Genomic DNA, 14,167 nt, shown 5'->3' with positions numbered 1-14,167 from the left:
ATTTTTGGGGGAAAAAAGTGTTATATTTGGGGAATTATTGTAGTTATAGCCACTCACATTGAGTTGTGACAGTGACCTTTGCAATGGACAAATATTGACAGATGTATCCATTTTTGTATGTTAGATCACCAAAGGTAGCGCCTTGCCTATTGTGTTTCCGAAGGCGGCTCACAGGATTAATAGGAACGTAATGGGATGATGCTTTTATGCAAGCCAGATATGCAATCACAAGTGACTTGTGTGTCACATTTTCTCACAGCGAACACTGGACAAAAGTATTGTTAGTAGGCATTAGAAGGAGCATAAGGATTATAATTATAAGGACTTCTAGTTGTTAAATCAATTAAAAAGAACTTGTTTGGTCTGTTAATTCAAATTTTAGAGAAGCCTGATGACAATCAAAATGTAATTAAGATATGAAGAGGTAAATTAATCTGGAATGTAACATTCTCCCTTGTATCAATTTTGCTTAATTTAATTGCCTTCTCTGGTACCACAGTTAGGATGGATGAAGATTGTTATTGCTATTGTTATAGCTTTTGTTCCGCGGAAAATCCCTATAAATTATTTGCATTTGCAAGCGACAAACAGATCAAGCCATAGCAAAGGGGAGGAAAAAAACTCATCCAATTCTGCAGGAGCGCTCGGAGACATGGCCTCCATGTGACCCCAGATTCCAAAATGAATGCTGAGTGTCACTTTTTGAGTGGATGCCAACAATAAGAAAGAAGTCTAGTTCAGATACACTTTTCAAACGCTGGCGGTACTAGCAACCAAATTAATTAAAAATCCCTATCCCCTCATATTTTATTATCGAAACCTTGAGAAAATTAAATTGCTCCTTTCAAATGTCTCGAGCTACTACTTGCATAATATCCTAAAAACTCTCTTTAATATTAAATAATTATAGTTAGTCGTATTCAGAGGTGGGCATTTTACATTTAATGCTGGTCTGTCATTTACAGTTGCATCGATGAGTGCCAAATGGAGACGGTGCATGTACACTGATTGTTACATAAAACAAAAAGTCACAATGAAGCTCATTTCATCTGCCACATACACTATAAGTTTAATAATATAATTATATAAATATTGCTTTACCAGATAATGCCTTTTCAGGTGGAATTTTAGAACTTCTATCTTGCATTTCCTGGCTAAGAGCCAATTCGAGTGAGTGTTACTTTGCGACATGTACATTGGTCACTTAAATGCAGTCAACCCCTTGCCTGCAGAAAGACATCACAGAATGTTTCGCTCAACTATGTGCAAGTGATTTATTCATTCAAATCATATTTAAAAAGCAAAACAACTTAATACTTAATTCTAAACATTGCTTTTCACTTTATGCCTGTACAATGAATGTGTGGAGCTTGATTGTGTACATTATGCATTTAAGTTCATGAAACATGACTCTGAAACGCAGCACAAACATTAATTTTGATAATGTTGCTCAGTGCAATACATTAGTGGCACTTTCTCTCTTGATAACTGCTGCAAAGGAATGCTCTAACACTCATTCAGTTATGCCTGGGTGCATTTATGTATGGATGCTTGCTGCCTATTTAGACTGTGTTTCTACTTCCATTTTCCCGAGTAAATGGCAGTTTAAACATTTCCCAGAAATTTGTGAGAATGAACCGGGTGAGGTGATAAATTGTGACCAGCCGTGATAAATGACACAAGTGGCAAATATTACGACAAATTAAAATAATAGATAAAGTTCCTTCGGAAGGAAGGAGAAGAAACCTGATCAAGATTATTTTTGTAGTTTCATTGCATCCCGACTGTGAGTTTGCAAGCAGCAGTCCAGCTCTTTATCCAGATTTTGTATTTTCTAAAACGCCTTCTTGGAAAAACAAAAGAAAAATGTTGAGGATGTAATTTCTGTAACAGATGCTAACATTTCAAGGATCATGTGGAGTCAAGTAATGATAAATTACCATGTCTGGAGCAAACAAAAAACACACACACAAGCAGCTCACAGGCTGTACTGGAAATGTGGGGAAAATGTTTGCAGGGCTAATAGTGCGCACATGACAGATGCCAGTGTTCAAGTTGACTGTGTGTGTGATGTAGCCTAAATGATTTTCTTTTCTACTGTGAAGCTGCAATATGCAGGGGGAAATACAAAGACAATCCAACCAGCTGCGCCTGCACTATACGACAGCTTTTAATTCTATAAGTACAAAGTCCATTGTGTGCTTGCATCACTTTGAAACCTGCTTGTCACTGCAATTATTGATACAGAGTGAGGTTTAAAAGGAGTTTGACCCAGTTCTCTACGACAGTTCCACGGATCCTCATAGTCTGAAATGCACCGACAAAGAAGAATAAGGCTACACACAGATGCAGTTTTTCATTTTGCTCCGCCTATTTATCTCCCAGGCAGGAGATTAGGATGAATTGGATGGAAAATTCCAACTTTCATTTTCACATTTGGTTGTTAATGCAAAAAAGATGTACTGTAATTATCATATATTATTACAAAGACCTAAATAACACTACAAATCAAATCCGATGACTTTAAACTTTTACACGGTATTATCGTTCTTTGATAGCTGCTTGTAAAAATATGTGCTCATGTGCTGGATTTGTTCACATGCTCTTCATTAATGCTAGGTGCTATAGCCCCACCCCCTTCAATAAAGCCTAGCGCCAAAACACTCCGAATACCTTTTGGTATCATCAACACTCTTTTGAAATGAAACATGAATGGAGGAGATCAAATGATTTTGGACTATAACACTAGCAGATATGTCACACACAGCCAAAGGTCAAAGCTAAATTCTCATCAACATGAAAAGGTCATGGACAGTTGATCATGATGGATGTTTCCAATAAAGCTGCCTGAACAGTAGATGAAGGTGCTTCTGAAATAATATGCTTATACTGCTATACCTTTTAAAGAGCTGACTGGATTGATCATTTTGCATTATGAAAATACCCCAAAAATATGAAGTTTGTTGCCACACTTAAAATATATTACCATGACCATAAGGACATTGTTAGGCAATTTTGGAGATTAGATTCTTCTAAATACTTCAACACAATGTCATGTTTTTCTTCAGCAACAATTGCCATCTTTGACTCTACATATGCATCATCCACTTTTCCTTTTCAAAGCACTGTGATTTTGCCCACCAGTCACAGTGTCCACCGACACATTTGCTGTGTTGTTATTGAGTGACATGTGTATGACATTCATGCTAACAGACATTTCTCACAATAGACATGTCATTCCTTCTTTCAGTTCCAACAGACGAAATTTGATTGATTCTTTCTTTTTGCACTGAGGTTCTTTTTGTTCGATGTCCTTTTCTTCTCTTGCGTGTAGAGTCAAAGTGGTGTGTTTGTTTGGTATTGTGCTTTGGTGCAACTATCATGAGAGAAATCAGCAAAACCACATAATTATGTAAAGAAATGCGGCACTGCTCAGTGTGTGTATTTGCAGAGTTGACATGTAAAGGCTAATTTGGAAGTGGATCATTTTTTTGTGGGCATCATCCTTTGATTTGCTGGGCAAGGACCAAATCCAGAAGATGGCGCTGTGGTGGAAAGCAAGCTTAAGTAAGCTAAGTTAAGACGGCAGTTTGAAATTATATGAGGTTTTTTTTTTTTTTGCCCCAATGTGATCTGTATCTGATTTTTTAATGGAAGTTTGAAGGACACAGATTGGATTTTTTTTTTTTTCGAATGAAACCCAGGCCACTTGTGCATGTGTTTCTGAAACTGATCTAGATCCGATTTTGTCATGCGACTTCAGCTTTGAACGGCAAAATCGTTTTCATCCGATAAGCAGGAGCAGATTGGAAAAACCAAAACAGCAATGGCGGACAATCGTTAATCGTTAACCCTCTTATTCGTGAAGTCTCAAACTCCAGTCCACAATGGCCTGTGTCAAGCATATTTTCCAGATCTTTCCAGGTTAAGAACAGGCTTCACCGGACCATAAACTGCAGGTTATAACAGCCAATAGTTAAGCAGACGGATGGTACATGAAAGTTTTTATGTGTATTTAAAACTTTTTTTTTTCGGGTTGCCTTTAACACAGACTGAACATACCTGTGCGTTTAGAAATGAGCAGCACCAATGTATTTTTAACATAAGACTGACAAACTAGGATTGTTAAGACTACTGCACCAACACAACAGTAACACCTCTGATTATGTTTACTAATGGAGAGTGCCCCCTGGAGGCAAGTAACATAGCATTTCAAACTCAAAATCAATACTACAATATTATATGTCTCCCTTTGTTTACTAGGGAGATTGCCCCCTGGTGGCTAGTAAAAAATAAAAATAAATGCAGAGAACATGCCGCAGGGTTCAAAGCGTGAGAATGTCGTCGCGTCTCATAGTCTGAAATTTACGGTGCATAAATGTTACAGGCGATGAAAGTATTTCTCTTTTTAACAACCCACCAAGCGAGACTGTCGAGAAACGAGTATTTTAAATAATGAAAAGCGGGCCAACAATAAAAAGAGCAGTAGCCTAACGCGTAGTGTGTAGTGCTGCCGGTGGGCGTGTCTCCCTAAGGCTTGTGTGCGAGTGTCTACACTTTGATCTGCGCAGAAGAGGTGAAGCCTGGCATCGCTAATGAGGAGGTCCAACACATGAACCACTTTGGCATGTCACATCTAGTGACAGGTGGGACTGATAGAGAATGTGATGTGTGAAAGCATGCCACACTGGGCTTGATGTATAATGTGAGAGAACGAGCAGACAAAGGGGGGAGAGGGAAAAAGCAGGAAGATTAAGGCTGAGTGTAGAGCCTTCGCATTCTCCCACCTCCTTGTATCTCTCCAGCTCCTGAACGAAGGTGCGCTGGTAGAATAGTGTCTGCAGACGTTCCTGTGTGTAGTTGTGGCATAGGTCATCAAAGGTCGCGCCGCGGTCGTGCTTTACCAGCCTGGGGTTTTGAAAGCCCGGCGTGTCCACAATGAGAAGGGAGCAAAAGGGAACCTGGCTGGATTTCAAGGCCCTAAAGCAAGAAGAGAAAACGATACTTCATCTGGCTCTCAAATCGGGGTATCTCAAGGCACTTTGGGGGTACGTGATATTTTAACAGTATTTCTGCGGGTATCCGCAAATCCATTTGAATGGCATGACAGGAACAGTGCAGTTTTTTCGTTTTCAAAGCAAGAGCAAATTAATTGGAACATGAAGGATATTATCGCTAAATGTGTGTTGCAAAATGTTATATTTTGTTAAGTATTAGTATTAAATGTGCAATGACGTAACATCAATCTTCTTGCTGAATAAAGTACTCCAAAAGATACCTCTACAAATGAAGCTCCAAAATTTAAGAAATGACACTCAAATGGCACATCACTTTTTCGGCATTGGCGTTTTCATTTATCATATGCTTTATGGTTGGGATTATAATGTGTGTGTGGACATAAGACATATCATGTGGACACGTACAGCAGTCCCTTGTTTAACGCTGAAGTAACATTCCCAAAAATACCCGCAGTAACCGAAATTCGTGACGTAAAGATCTAGTTTTGAGTTTCTTTCTCTTGCTAAACAAATTAATTCATAAGGTCGATATTTTTTTAGTCTGTTCAGACGTAAATTATCAAGGAAAATAGTGAGGTAAACCTACTGTACAATACATACGGTCATGAATGAAAATCTAAGTAGTAGAGGTTGATTATTTTTTGGGATGAATAAAATTGCTTTTTTTGACTGGTCTGGCTTAGAAGGGAAAACATGCATGAAAAATAGTTAAACAAATCTGCAATAGAACATTTATGGTACATTGAATATGTTTTTTTTTAATTACGATACTGCTCCAAGACAAAAAAAAAAGGACGACTAACCGATTAATTAAACAAATGATGGTGGTGAAGAGTTCAGAGTACAGCCCAGTAGCCATGGCCTCCAAACACTCCATGGCCGACGTCTTGGATCCTGCTGTGAAAAACAGTTGGGTGCGCATCAAAATAATACAAAAAGCAAAAACTGTCAATGAGTTTTTAATGAGTTGAATTATGAGACGTAAAACATTTTCGACAGTAGATGTGAGATACAGCGACCTCATTTACATGAAAATGGTTGTATAATGGCATCATATTTGAGTATATTACACCCAGTGGCATAAAGAATTCAAATTGTTTCAGAAATTATCTCAGTGTTGTTTAGGCCTCGGGTGTTCGGGCGAATCAGCACGCGTTCACGTTGGCGCAAAATAGCAATTTCCAACTGTTAAGTTATTCTAATCGACAGCAATCTCTCACAAAATTGTGACTTTTATGGCGCCCAAGGGCTATTTTCATGTGTGCTAATGCATCCAAGACTGGGAGGTCACGCTTAAGGGGGGGTTGAGACCCAAAGGTGAAACTGAGGTCAGTTCCGACCTGCCCTGTATTCAAGTGTCCTTCCAAGTGTTCCACCGTCATGGTGACATGTGAAAAATCAATGTGTGACAATTATGATTTCAAGGGCAATGAATGAAGAGAGAGTCCAAAATGGCTTGTCCTCAAGTAAGAGTGCGGACTTATCTGTCAATACCCATTGTTAAGCTGCGGTTTTCATTACTAAGATAAGATTTCCTTGCTCCTGAGCACGCAATTTCCCTCAGGTGAAAGAAAGATGCGTGTGCTTGTGTTAGTGGGGGAGAAGAATGTCAGCGACAAAAGCAGGACGCGTTGCGGGGGTACCTGCTTCTGCTGTGGCATTTTCCTCGGACGTTTGGCGGATGCTGCCGGCTCTGGGCAGGGTGCCCTTGGCCTGGTGCTTGAAGATGGAGGAGGAGAGCTCCTCCAGGGTACAACCCAGCAGGTAGGCTGCCTTCTGGGCCCACTCGTGACGTGCAAATTGTTTCCTGCCAGCTGAGAAGCATGCATGAAGACCTTCATTAGCCCTTCTGCCAAGCACGCATTCGCACATGGCTGGCCTTGTATTTGTGGTAATTTTGTCCCTGACACTCTGGATAATGTCCCACAGCTGTGGAGCGCATGCAGTAAACTGTGCTAAAAACATGTATCAGCTATGAATACAAAAATATACAGATTAAATGTTTGGGCCGGGGGAGATTTAAAAAAAAAAAGTTGACCAAGTTGGGTCCGTTGATTTTAAAAGTAGGTCGAGGAAAAATAACCGCACCAAAACTCTGCCAGAAGCATGGTTGCGTTACTGTTTTCCCCACCCCCAAGGCACACAAAAACAGGATATCACAAGTTTGGGGTCAATTTTTAAAAAACTTTTTTATACTAAGCAACTTTTAAAAAGAAAAATCGGTATATATTTTTCCAAAATTGGAATGTACTTCGTCTATAATGCACAACTATGTAAAGGCATAAGAGCTCAATTTCTTGTGTTGTACCACCTCATGGTCGAATGACTGAATCTATTTGTGGGCTTAAAAAGACTTGCTGATTTAGTTGTTAGCATGCTTTTATTAATGCAAGTTTTGTACATGGAGCTTCCCAAAATAAAGGAAATGTCCCAAAAAGTATGTCTTATCCAAGATTACTGAATAACCAGTCACTATAAAAAAAAAAATGGTGGCTTGTTTTTTGTTGTACAAATTAGCCAGTGGAGGGCAATCAAGCAAAAAATGTTCCTAGTCTGTTTGTCTCGCTGGAGAAGAAAAACAGGAAATTATTGACCTCATAGTCGCGAAAGGGTATCTCAGATGTTTACTCATGAAATATTGTTCATTTATCGTTTTTAAGTGACTTTAGGCACTGTACTACATGTGTAACATGTATAACAATATGTATGTGTGAACTAAATGGTCGTTAGCGTTTGATGACCTTAAATGTAATCGCTAGCATACACATTCTAATCACCGTTGCAAACCAGTTAGCTTGAGCAAATTTTGTTGACATCTAGATACTATATGTAGAGATGATGGTATTGAGCAGTTATTAGAAGAAAAGAAGAACAGGAAGTTAAGTTGTTATTTATATTATTATGTTGACCTTAAATGATGATTGCAAGTGCGCTAATGCTAATCGAGATTCCTAACCAGCAAACATAGGCACTTTTTGAAAGAAGAGAAATAATTTTTGGTTAGAGCCATTTACAATAACAAACTAAGAATAAGTACCATATGTCTCCAAATATAAATGTTTTTTTTTTTTATTTGATGCCATTCGAGGAAGATTGATCTGTCAGCCGTATTCTTACTTACAATAATTACCGTAACAGGACGAGCTAAAGGGGCGAACCAGTTGACTGTTAGCAGCTAGTCCCTGTTTCAGCTAACAGCAGCTTGTGTTGTTACGGCATTATTTTCAATAAAAGAAGCAAGCAGGCTGAACCACCATCCGAGTCCATCCTTGGTCACACACAGGAATATTACTAAAATGGAGAGGATCAAGTAAAACTTATGATATCTCCAGCTGATTCAATTAAATGTGGCAAGGTATGGACACCGTGTGCACCGGTTAGAGAACACAGAAAGGTATTCCATCTGACGTGTTTATTAACTGTGGTCTTTTGGCATATACACACAATCATAAACTTGGTGTAACACAGACGCTGCGCAACTTCGGGTATTTATGGTAAAATGAATTCGAGCTACGTCGCGAAGAAAAGGAAAAAGTTACATTCACTCAAACTCGTGTTCAATGTTAGATTATTCAATATATAATTAATTTTAATTTAATTTTTTTTTGGGGGGGAGGGCTGGTTCCTCCATTATCCAATGGAATAAATGATAGGTAAATCCATCAACAGTATTATACTTAAAGCCGTACATAATGGCTGCCTTTGAGTAAGAGTGTCAGCGCACATATAAAAACAAAAATCAACAATGATAACTTTTACTTTAACTTCAAGACTAGCGAGGTGGTGCTTATATTTGTGCAAACATCAGTTTTAATGGGCCGTGAATTTATCTTCTAAGACTTAGGAGAGGCATTGGGAGAATTCACACTGAGAGAGCAGTAGTCGTGGTGTTAGTAGATTTTATCCAGCTGACAGATCCCCCGCGGGCTCGCTAATACGCAGGAGGTCTGCACACACATGAAAAGACATCACGTATCTGTAAATCCTAAATATTCCAGATTTATTCTGATGAGCGCTTTCTACTACAATTATATTAATTCTGGTTAATTATCAAGGTGTGGAAATTTTATTTGGCAGAATAATTAAGTCTTGCTGAAAAAAATTAAGCACCGCCGTAATGATTACACATAATCATGCTTTTTGCGCTCCCTTGGATTAGTTGGAACAGTTTGGAGATCATTGCTGCCCCCTTGTGCTATAACACTAAATTGCAAACAGACTGCAAAGACTCATTATTCATGTTTATCTCTAAAATAGACATTTCCTTTAGGGTGAAGTCCATATGAATAAATTCAGCGCATACAATGGAACAAAAACTCATGTAACAAATCTTTCCCTATCTAGAAATAGTCCAATGTTTCTACACAAAGATCATACATCTGAACAAGTATTAGATCACCCATGAATTGCTTGAAAAAAAAATGAGTTGGGGTTTTTTTTCTAACAAACACAATGCCTAACATAAATACAGAAATATGTCCCTATATATTTTGATGAAACACCCCCGAAAATAACAACAAATTTAGGACAGCTACTGATTTCTAATGAATTTCTGTTTTATTTTATTAAAAGAAAGGGAAAAAAAAACATCAGTCTTGCCTTCGGTTTCATCATAAAATATAGCTTAAAAAATTGAGACCCAACCTCGGGGTGAAATAGACTGCTTCTCCCGAGGTGCATTTGTATTACAAGATGAGACCCAAGTCAAGACTAACATTGTTGTTTTTTTATGCTGTAAGAACGCTGCAACAGTCAATCCTGATTTTTAAGGTTTTAATGACATAGCATGCATTGTTTATTGATACCATTCATTAAGATTCTGTGGAATACATGTTTTGGTCTGGAAAATCAATACGGTCTGAATTTCAGTCTGCAATCCAGAGTACATCTTAGAACGATGCGCAGCACTCAATGAAATATCAGAGCAATTATCTTTATAAAGGATTTTTATTTTTTTTATAAATGTAATTACACTCATATTGAATTCTTACTCAATATGTAAAAGGCTTTTATCTCATCTGGTGCTTATTACAAGTGACTTGTTTCATCAAATGTACAAATGCAGCCTGAAAGAATGTTTAATCCGGCCCGCAAGATAATATTGTGAAGCTTTAAAAGCATGAATAGGACTGAACCAAATAGTGGATTGTGCATAATCAATAGACAAAAATTATTATTTGCAAGCAATGCGCAGATGAGCACTGCAATTTATACTTGCGCTTGCCGGTCGCTGCAGTGACAGAAAGTGGAACACGACTCTCAACGTTCATGTTAGCATGACCATCTAGCTTTGTCATGACGACATCTTCTTTGTGAGTTTTCATCCTCTTCTGTTATGTATATGTCATTACGTAGGTGCCACCCAGTGTCCAAAATGAGATACTACAACACCGTTTTATTCTTTGCACTTCACTGTACTCCTTGAAAATATTTTTTTTTTAAATGCTAACTGCCACCAAATCTGAAAGTCAAGCTGCTTATGGCCCCGGGAGTGTAATTTGGATATCTTAGTTGGAAATATTTCAATTGGGGCATTCTCCTTCCATTGGATAGTTGTTTCATCATATTTATTTATTTATAATTGTTTAATTAAAGTATGTATTTTTCTCGTATGTATTCTAAACAAAATATGTAATTTGTGAACAGTTTTAATTTATTTCATACCAAAAATGATTTTTTTGCTTTATTTTTATTTTTTTATATATAGAAATATTTTGCAACACTATAATACAATTCACTGTGAATTGGTACCAGGCCAACCTACATAGCAAAAATGTACATATGTGACACTAATTGTTTTTAAAATATTTGCCATTATTTTACCTGCCTGGCCCACTTGAGAATACATTTTTTCTCCATGAGGCCCCTGAGCTAAAATGAGTTCGACCCCTCTGCCCTAATGTATAGCTACGAAATAGAATTATTCTTCAGAAAGTATACCTTTAGTAGCCCCTGCAGCTCCCAGGTGGTAGATGGCTCCGAGGACTAGCCAAACAGCTCTTTGTTCATCAGTACTGACCCCGAGAACCTTCATGGCTGCTTGCAGCTTGGAAAACTGTTGAGACACCCTCAGCTTGTCCTCCACCTGGTGTACAATGCATCACAAATTATTGAAAGGAGTCTTTGTTTTGTTTTAGTTGAGAGCTACCAAGTATCACGGTTTAATTTGAAAAGCCACTTAGTTGTTGTCACATTTTGTGAGCATTTTTCATGTCTCTTCTAAGAAAAATAACGAGATAAAAGGAGCAGTTGCAATGTGGTTTGAATGTAAAATAAATATGCCGTGATGTTTCAAAGGGACAGCAGGAGCTCATCTTTGAGTAAAATTGGATTTGGGACCAGAGTAATGACTCAACTACAGATGTGGAAAAAAAATTGCATAGTGGAAGTTGCAGAAATGATACTCTGCTTTGTGACTATGAGCAAAGCACTATTGAGCAAGGCAGAGAGCAAAATTACATTGAAGCAAGATTTATTCAAGAAGCCAACTTCATATAAAATACTAGTCCATTTAAGACCCCTCCCAAAAAAAAAAAAAATCCCTTTCTTAAGTAGTCTACCTTTGATTGAGGCATGATCCCAAAGGCATTATTTTCAGCAAAGTGGTTAAGGTGCAGCTCAGTTCTAATGGGAAAATACAGAATGACAAAGATGTTAGTTTTTCTCAAACCAATGCACAATACACCCACCGGCGGCAGCATTAGATAAAACAGCAGGATCTAAAAAAAAAAAAAAACAAGGTATTAAAGCCCTGTCTTTGTAGCGATTAATACTGTTCAGTTTGCATAACTCATTCAATCCCAAAGGAAAAAAAAAATATTTTACATTTTCTTTTTTTTTTCCCAAATATTTAGATGAATGGAGGTCTAAATAAGGCTATGTAAATTAAGTATGGTACTTAAGTAATTACTTCAGGTAATTAAGTACTCAATAATTTAATACATCAGGTAATGAAGAACTAAGTAATCAATTCCTTGAGGTAATATACTAAAGTATATGATTATTTTTGCAGCTGAAGTAATGTTTAGTTTGTACTGCAAGTAATGAATTACTTAAGTACTTCATTCCCTAAATGAATCGAGTATTTTAGCACTTAATTACCTTAATTATGTAACTACTGAAGTAAATGATTATTTTAGTGCTTAATTCATTTACTACCCTAATTTTTTAGACCTTCTTTCAGGCAAACATTTGACATTTTTCGGAGTACCTGGATTGATTGAATATATGCATTCTTAAAAAAAAAAAAGAATGTTATTGGGATTAAACAATTCAATGAAGTTATCTTAAAATTGACTGTCACCAGCTCTCTTAAAGGGGAGACAGCTCTTGCATTGGAAGTGATTAAAGACAGCAGGCGTACCTAATTTTGTGTCTGGTGAGCATACATTATCATGATTGATAAGATGTGAGAGACTCAAGTGCACTGTTCATTCAGTTGCCCAGTCAGTAGTGATCCATACCTAAGGGAGCTGTCGACTCCGGCCATTAGGTAGTAAAACACGTGAAAAGTGGACTCGCCCTCAGGTCTTCTTGTCACCCTCATCTTCTCCAGCAGCATTGTCTGCAAGGCCACAGCACAAATAACAAGGCACAGGAGGAGTTTGTGTGTATGTGTGTGTGTGAATGGGGGACATTCTGATGCAAAATAAATACATAACGTGAAAAGGCATACCTGGATTGAGGCAGAGGTCACCAGGCCTGACTGGTCAAAATCCAAAGAAACAACATGGGAGAAATGGCTGGCATTCCCATTCATGCAGCTGGACGCATTCCCAAATGCCTCCAAAACTGTGTACACCGCCTGCCACTTTTCCACTGCAGACAATTTACATTTCTGTAAATGACTGGAAATGAATTGTGACGTGCTAAATTTCCAGCCGGGAACCTTGCCAACCTACTGGAGAAGGTTTTGTTGGTGCTGCCCGCAATGGTGACCAGGTACTGAATGATATGTTGACAATTTGTAGTCTTGCCACTCCCGCTCTTGCCCAGTAAGACTATGGACTGATCCTGGCGAGTGGTCAGGAGCTTCCGATAGGCAGACTGAGCCATGCTGTAAATATGGGGGGCGGTGTCCTCCCTTCTACAGCCTTTAAACATTTGCATCACCTGTTAGATGACAGATACATGGGAAAATATTGTGAGATGGAGATTCTTGGAATAAAGACGGAGCAGACATGGATATATTATTGAGACTTTTCAGATCATCACGCCGTACAGGGTTTGGTCACACTTTTTCAGGGAGGAATAGCCTGACCATATTTTGAGACTACAGGACCCTACACTAACTTTTGCTGTGGTTGCGCTGGTTGAAAGCTTGATGCTACTACTCGCTCCGAACAACTTGATGAAGATCAATGGAAAGTCATGTGATGCAAGGTGTAGCTCACCTTCTCCGAGTACATGGAAGGAGCACTAACGGGGTTAATGACCACCATGTTGGGCCCAGCATGGGTGTGCACCAGGTTACCGCCATACCGCTGCCGCAGGGAATGCATCACACTGGACTCATTCAAGTATTGAAGATAGGCCAGGTCCTCCACTCGGTCGAACAAAGGCGGATTTGCCTGACATTTAAAGTCAGGAGAAGTTTCACCTGCCATCTTCTTGACTGATGCGTTTCAGAGGTGATTTAATGATTTATTACCTTCTCGACATCATCTTCATCTACGTCTAATAAAGATCCATCACTGTCCAGCCGTATTTTCACCTTCCCCTCGGGTAGACTCCCAGCTTCTGTCTTCAGGAGAGTCGCTGCATGACCACACAACATCAAATCATCGTTATGAAAAATGTACGCATCCTATACCCGACTGGCCGTTGTGTCCATGAAATTAACTGCAGAGAAAACTGTTGAAAAATGTTTCCTCACCTAAGGAAAATCCGTCCTTGTGGACAAGCCACACTTTTTCTGTGTTGTACCAGGCTCTCTCCGACGCAATGTTTGCTTCATTCTTTGCCTGTTTAAAAAGGTGACAAATCTATACCACAGAGAAGAACTAATACAAGCGCAGAGGACGTAGAATTTACTGCATGATTAGTCACGTGTTTATCATATTTCGTCAAAAATATAAGATAAGAGAACATTTGCGTCTTGCACAGAAAGCAGGTATACATTAGCTCTACAAACGGAAAATATTAACATC

The 14,167-nt window shown here is 38.5% G+C and overlaps 1 protein-coding gene across 10 annotated transcripts in view; it reads right to left on the bottom strand.

Annotated features, from left to right (window-relative positions):
• Window positions 1–14,167, bottom strand: part of LOC148408871 (unconventional myosin-XVIIIa-like) — a 79,843-nt gene that overhangs the window by 49,630 nt on the left and 16,046 nt on the right. For 8 of the 10 annotated variants that reach the window (XM_088440913.1, XM_088440918.1, XM_088440919.1 and 5 more), the window contains 11 exons: window positions 13,894–13,981; window positions 13,669–13,775; window positions 13,412–13,588; window positions 12,920–13,130; window positions 12,694–12,836; window positions 12,482–12,582; window positions 11,579–11,642; window positions 10,959–11,103; window positions 6,662–6,832; window positions 5,822–5,915; window positions 4,788–4,980 (listed from right to left, as the gene is read on the bottom strand). In XM_088440913.1, coding sequence (XP_088297039.1) covers window positions 4,788–4,980; window positions 5,822–5,915; window positions 6,662–6,832; window positions 10,959–11,103; window positions 11,579–11,642; window positions 12,482–12,582; window positions 12,694–12,836; window positions 12,920–13,130; window positions 13,412–13,588; window positions 13,669–13,775; window positions 13,894–13,981 — 1,494 coding nt within the window. The remainder of the gene's footprint in view (window positions 1–4,787; window positions 4,981–5,821; window positions 5,916–6,661; window positions 6,833–10,958; window positions 11,104–11,578; window positions 11,643–12,481; window positions 12,583–12,693; window positions 12,837–12,919; window positions 13,131–13,411; window positions 13,589–13,668; window positions 13,776–13,893; window positions 13,982–14,167) is intronic. The other 2 variants (XM_088440922.1, XM_088440915.1) reach the window with 1 other exon arrangement.

This window comes from Hippichthys cyanospilos, chromosome 18, assembly GCF_059441005.1.
Source record: "Hippichthys cyanospilos isolate Australia breed blue-spotted pipefish chromosome 18, RoL_Hcya_1.0, whole genome shotgun sequence".
NCBI lineage: Eukaryota > Metazoa > Chordata > Actinopteri > Syngnathiformes > Syngnathidae > Hippichthys > Hippichthys cyanospilos.
Note: the sequence above shows the minus strand (reverse complement) of the source record. Positions and strands in the feature narration are given on the sequence as shown.